At 37.4% G+C, this 6,783-nt stretch overlaps 1 protein-coding gene across 2 annotated transcripts in view; it reads left to right on the plus strand.

Moving 5' to 3' along the window:
• The window catches only part of ppic (peptidylprolyl isomerase C), an 8,645-nt gene extending 3,402 nt beyond the window's left edge, over positions 1 to 5,243 (plus strand). For both annotated transcript variants that reach the window (XM_005730613.1, XM_013910208.1), the window contains 4 exons: positions 552 to 645; positions 759 to 826; positions 944 to 1,060; positions 3,688 to 5,243. In XM_005730613.1, the coding sequence (XP_005730670.1) occupies positions 552 to 645; positions 759 to 826; positions 944 to 1,060; positions 3,688 to 3,816 (408 nt within the window). In that variant the 3' untranslated portion in view covers positions 3,817 to 5,243. The remainder of the gene's footprint in view (positions 1 to 551; positions 646 to 758; positions 827 to 943; positions 1,061 to 3,687) is intronic.
• Positions 5,244 to 6,783: the final 1,540 nt, after the last annotated feature.

Consider the following 6,783-nt stretch of genomic DNA (forward strand, 5'->3'; position numbering starts at 1 on the left):
ATTCACTGAAAGCAGCTTTCTTCCTCATTCAGTTGCTCTGATGCTTCGTTCGAACTTCAGCAGTCTCCATGCCTAAATGCACTGAGCTGCTGTCACGAGACTGGCAGATGAAATATGTGTGTTAGCAAGTATTCAACAGGTGTAGCTAATGAAATAATCAGTGAATGTACATAATCTTTACAAATTAATATGTCAAATACAACATGCATGTGAATAGACAAACAGATGAAAACACACACATAAAATTTAACGGTAGTGATGGCGATTAAATGTAGCCATCATCATAACCACAACATGTCAGTCAGGACCCATAAAGGCCTCAGAAAGTTAGAAATTAGCGTTGACATTGTTTCCAAGGTTACTTATACAACATGTTTATATTTTAAGTTCTATATAATGTTTGGGACATACAAATGTATCCACAGGTGGAAAAATCTAGTTTTCACAACGATCAATTCTTCTTTTTTTTTTTGCAGTTTCATAATTGTGTATCACTCTTGATGCACAGTGGTCTTTGTGTTGCAGCATTATGTTTTTACATGTCTCTGCAGAAAGGTTATGGGTACAAAGGGACGAAGTTCCACAGAGTCATCAAGGATTTTATGATCCAAGGAGGAGATTTCACATCTGGTGATGGGACTGGAGGTGGGAATGAAAGACAAAGTTGTACCTACACATTAAATTTAAACCTTTTTCATTTTAGGAAAAAAAATCCACCCGAGCTTAACTGAATCTCTTTTTTTTTTTTTTTTATCTAGGTCACAGCATTTATGGAACAACTTTTGCAGATGAGAACTTCAAACTGAAGCACCTTGGAGCAAGCTGGGTGAGCACACTCTCACTAGCAATTCATGTATTGGAGAATAAGGTAGTTGACTCAAACTTAAATATGACAAGTTATGACATGACGTAACAAAGAGTTGTGTGTGTAATTGTGTACTAGGTGAGCATGGCAAATGCTGGGCCAGACACCAATGGGTCCCAGTTCTTCATCCTAGCTTCCAAAGCTCCGTGGCTGGATGGGAAACATGTGGTTTTTGGCAAAGTCCTGGATGGGATGGTGGGTGGAACTTAAGATTTTTTTCCATTAATCTTTTTCTTACATCTGGTTGCAGGGGAGGAGAAGGTGTGGGTTTATTTGTGCAAATGTGTCCTGACTGTGAAATAATCTGTTAACAGCCTGCAGGGTGAGCGGTGTGATACACAAGTGGGCCTCTGAGCAGAATCTCAAAAAACGTCAGAGATGCATAAAATGACCTCAGTGACAGCAGAGAACTAAAAACAACCCCAAGAGAAAATTAAAACAAAGCCAGAACAAATTAAGCATAAAATATATGAACAGAAATAGAGATGGGAAACTGTCAGATTGCCAACCAACCAATATTACATGCTGAAATGTTTTTCTTTTCTTTTTATGGTCGTCTTTGTGCCCTCTCAGATGGACCTAAAATGTTGTCCAGACTTTAATTTGTAATTGGCAAAAAAAAAAGCCTAATAATAATTGAATGGGTGGAAAAAGGCAGAAGCAAGGTGTCGACGGACATCACCTGCGAAGAACCATGAGAAGAATTAGCAGTCCCATTCAAACATGTCAAAACATAAACAATTCAGCTGAATGAGCCATAAATGGAGATCAAAATAAGAATGACCAGCAAGATGAAAAATGACACTAAAGAGAAGCATTTGCATGTAATGCACAAAACTCCAAATTAATACAAACTGCACCTAAGAGACATTAAACAGCTGCATATTCTCACAAAACTGGACCCTCCTACTTAAAAGGATAGCTGGGGTAGGCATTTTCCTGTCTGCTCAGAGGGCTCATAAAGTTCTGTTTCCTTCTCCCTTTTTTATTTATTTATTTATTTTTCTATTTTTAAAAAAGAGTACTGATGTTTGAATAATATTAGCTGAATACAGCTGGCATGGGAGGACTCTGGTTTTCAGGAAGCTCGAAGACTCCTCACTGAGAGCTAATGAGTTCCTAAATGTACAAACTATTAAAGAAAGTAAGCTCACATTTGATTCTTTTAGTCCTTGTATTTGTTCTGAAAGGTCTGCCAAAGGCGAACTAGTTTCTTGTATAGATTCAGGAACTCCACCCGTACAGGAAATAATCCAGACTTGGGCTGCATTCAGCAGGAGCAAAACTTGGCAAAGCATTAAATCAAGTAGAAGATTTTAATCTTGAGGTACAAGGAAGCAACAAAAGAGATGAGCACAGGTATGCAAAGGCTAGGGAAGGTCAGTATTAGCAATGTTCTGAGGTGTGGGGACTCAGCAGAGGGCAGGAAACTATTACTTAGGTTTCTAAAATTTACTGGGCTTTCTCTGAGAGTGTAGTAAAGTCAAAGTGCTGAGAAAATAATGAGTGTAATGTAACAAGGGACAGAATAAGATAAGTACTACACATGGAAACGGAAAATATGTTTTAATTTGGCAGGTTTTGTTCATCATTATCAGACTGAATCTGTCCTGGGTAGAAGAAGGTAGGAAAGGAAGGACATTTTCTAATCGTGTGCTGTAAAGGATTTCTGATTTTAGAGATATTGTGCAAATGGAAGAAAGAAGTCCTACTTGTTTGTTTAGTATGTGCATTGAAGGACATTTCCTGGTCAAAAATGACTCCAAGGTTCCTCACGGTAGTACTGGAGGCCAAGGTAATGCCTTTCGAAGTAAAAATAGGGTTAGATACCATATTTCTACGATCTTTAAGGCCGAGTACAATAACCTCAGTTTTATCGGAATTAAGAAGCATGACATTAGCAGCCATCCAGGTCTTTATGTCTTTAAGACATTCCTGCAGTTTAACTAATTGGTGTGTGTTATGATCAAATTGGAGTATATTAGATGGATATGATTCAAGCCACTGCAGCGCAGTACCTGTAATACCTACAGCATGCTGTAATCACTGTAATAAAATATAATGATCAGCACTGAGGTCCACTGTCAGAGGCCATAAGAAGATCATTTGTAACCTTCACTAAAGCCGTTTCTGTGCTGTGATGAGCTCTGAAACCTGACTGAAACTCTTCAAATAAGCCATTCCTCTGCAGATGATCTTTTAGCTGTTTGACAACTACTCTTTCATAAAGTTTTGGGATAAAAGGAAGGTTGGCGATTGGCTGCACCAAAAACCTTCTAGTGATTGCTTTGATTCCTATCAGATTTCTGCATTTATCTGTAGTTTTCTATTTTTGGCTGCAAATACTTCCTAATTAATAGTATAAATGTGACAAAGTGTGAGAATATTTGCAGTTGTCTTAACCCCACAGCCAGTATGTTTAAAAAGGTGCAATTTTTCTTTGAAGGCTTTACTTTCAAAGTACTTTATTTCCGGTTTGGGTCGTACTTTCCATAGTTTTATTAAAGCTCCTGAGAATAGCAAGACATTGTTTGCAAGTCCATCACTTGCATTCCAACTAAGAACACAAGAATTAGGGAATGTCCGTTTTTTTTTTTTGTTTTTTTTGTTTTTTTTCCCCCCTCACAACCTGTGGTTACCAGATGGTCAAATCCTAGTTTTAAGACCTGTGTGAATGGGACTTTAACGACTTGATCCATTGTCATGTGTTTAGTGGAAATACTGCACTGCATGTTAAAGGTGACACCTAAAACAAACTGATGTGTGATTCACTGTCACTAAAATAAAGTATCTAACCTGCTTCTGTGGATCTCCTTTTGCAGGCTGTGGTTCACACCATTGAGCTTCAGGACACCAACGACAGGAACCTGCCATACACAGAGTGTGTGATCGTCAACAGTGGTAGGATCCCTGTTAAAGAGCCCTTCGTAGTGGAGGTGGAGGGCTGGTAAATGCCAATGGTGCAAGACTGTCTGTAGGAGAAATATATTAATATTTATATATTAATCATTAGTCCCACTGAAAGCGTGCCAATTGTTATTATTATTTATTTATTTTTTATATTCCTTTCGTATGTTAACATGCTCTTTCTGGGGTGCTAGCATGTTGGATTGGGTACTTTTTAACACACTTATAACTAAAAAAGTCTGAAAATTTCACCAAGCAAGCTCATACGATGGGAACATATTAACTCACAAGCTAATGTTTACATGCTAACATACACCAGTGGCTAATGTTAACTAAGAGGTACTATACATATTAAGTATTGTAATTCTTAACATGTATAGTAATAATGAGCTTGCTAATGCTACCTTGCTAGCATTTAGCAATTGTGGGTCAAGTAGTTAAAGTAGATCGTGACTTCTGATTGATTTCCATTGTATGCAGATGTAATAAAAATTGGAAATTTCTATTAAGTTATTAACAGAAATCGTTACAGTAGCTAAATAACAGGTGTTAACTTTCTAAGAAAACAGGAAAACCCATCAAAATAAGGTGTTAAACCTGGATGCCAATGTACAGGTTCAAATATTAGTATTAGCATTGTATTAGTATTAATTAATTGTTATTAATATTCATATTAATTTGTCATTCTTAGACCATCAAATGGAAGCTTTACATTTCCGAAATGACCCATTTCAAAGTCGTTGCAGGGAAAAGGAAAAACATATCAAAACCTCAAAACACAAAGTCTTTAACAGAGGAGTCGTGGCAGTGTGTGAGTCGATGTGTTCAGTATTTATCAGGTTCACTGTGGTAAATGCTAATGGTTTTACACATTAGTATACTTCAATACTTTACGTGGATGATGCCACTTAGTATCATCTAGTATTAGTAACAAATAATGAAGACACTGTATAATCTGCCATCAGAAACACTTATGTAGCATTTGTTGCCAAATCATTCTTTCTTTGCCAAATGCATTTCCTATGCATCTATTTGATAAATATCAGAATTTTAAAATCCGTTAACATGCATATGCAAAAACTATGTAGCACATGTCAAGTGCCAAATGTTTTGTTTTTTTTAACATTGCATCACTGTGAACATAGAATTTGCATTGTGCTTGGGAATACATTATGCACCATATCATGTTTGCAGAAACTACAGCACAAACTGCACAGGATGAAATGGTTCAAAAATTGTGAAAATGAGTTCTGTACGGACGCTTTTCAGTGACGTTGGTGAACTGTCACAGTTCTTTTGTAATGACCCCAAAACTGTCATGGTAACATACTGTAGAACATATTCTTGTGCCACTGCAGCTAATACAACATTTAAACCTCTTCAAGAAACATTTTTTTTTCTTTATTTCAGCAACAATAAAGGAAAGTGCCAATGAGTATGTTTTCTACAATAAAAATGTTATTGCAAAACAACCAGAACTAGTCTTTATATTTGTTACTTCTTGTGTCTCTAGCTTTTCACCATTCGCCTACCATCAGCCATCAGCTGATCCCCTTTGCTAATTCAGGTAGCTGTACTGATGAATTCTGTGTCATATCAAGTGGAACAATTGAGAAGCCACTAAATTATAATAAAATTAACATTATAGCCACTACATTGTAAATCACATTTTGGGTTTTTTTGTAAGCCCCTAACATAAATGACTGTTTAGGTAGTTTTTGACACATGCTACGAACACGACCCCAAAAATATACAACAATATACCACCTACAAGCAGCAAAAGCATAAAAGTCCCTTTTTAAAAACTGTAATTCGGATTAAATATGCTTATCTCATATGGATTCTGATGTGGTGAATTTTCATATGACAATGAAAATGGCTTATTGCTTGCTGCACAGATGTTGGTAAGAGCCCATTCAATCCACACATGCAAAGAAACTAACCATACATGCTCATATATTAAGTTGTGTAACAATGAGAAATGACACAGAAAAAGTATTGAACACATGGAGAAAAGCAGGTGCAAAAAGGTATGGAAAGTCACGACACTAGCCAAAGTCTATCAGTAATTAGAAAGCAATCCTGCCACTTTGCATAAATTAATATCAGCTGCTTCAATACCAACTGATGGCCTATAAATAAGTGTCACACATAAAACTGAGCTCAAGACCTTCACAGCCTTATTTTTGCAAAACACACTGATTGTGACTGACACTGATTACAGAAGATTTTCCAGTGAGAACTGTTGGTGCCATAATCCGGACGTGGAAAGACCATCATTTCACCATGAACCGGCCATGACCAGGTGCTTTTCACAACATTTCAAACAGAGTAGGGAAAATAATTATCAATAGTTGTCCGAGAGCCAAAGGTCACTTGTGGAGAGCTACAGCAAGATCTGAAATCATCAGGTACAATTATTTCAAAGAAAACAATAGGTAATGCACAGCCCATAGCCTCTATGCACGCTCACCGTGCAAGACTCAATTGCTGAAGAAAAAGCATACTGAAGCACGTTTAAAGTGCATTTAGACAAGCCTGTAAAAACTGGGAGAATACAGTATATACACCATGTTTGGAGGTCAAAAGGTATCTCACCTTAAAAACATCATACCAAGAGTGAAGTTTAGAGGTGGGAGCATCATCATGTAGGGCTGTTTTGCCAGGAAATGGCACAAGCACGCTTCATATAATTGATATAATTGTGCTGTATATTAAACCCTACGGGTGGCTGTTTGAGGAGCGTTGCAGTTAAATGGTGTAATTATAGTTGGTAAAAGGTGAAGCTGCAGCGGAAGGCCGAGAGCTGACAGCTGATCTCTCAGCACTGACACAAAACTGCTGCTAATGAGAACTACAGCGGGTGATTTGTTTTCCCCTGTTCTACAACATACACACATACACACACTGATACAAACAGATAAACACACACACACGCAGGGGGGAAAACATCTTCGAACACAAAGGTCAAAATGGAGCAGAAATCTCTGGAGGAAGACAGGAAGTCGACA

This window comes from Pundamilia nyererei, unplaced genomic scaffold, assembly GCF_000239375.1.
Source record: "Pundamilia nyererei isolate P.nyererei 1_Seehausen unplaced genomic scaffold, PunNye1.0 scaffold00038, whole genome shotgun sequence".
NCBI classification, from domain to species: Eukaryota; Metazoa; Chordata; class Actinopteri; order Cichliformes; family Cichlidae; genus Pundamilia; species Pundamilia nyererei.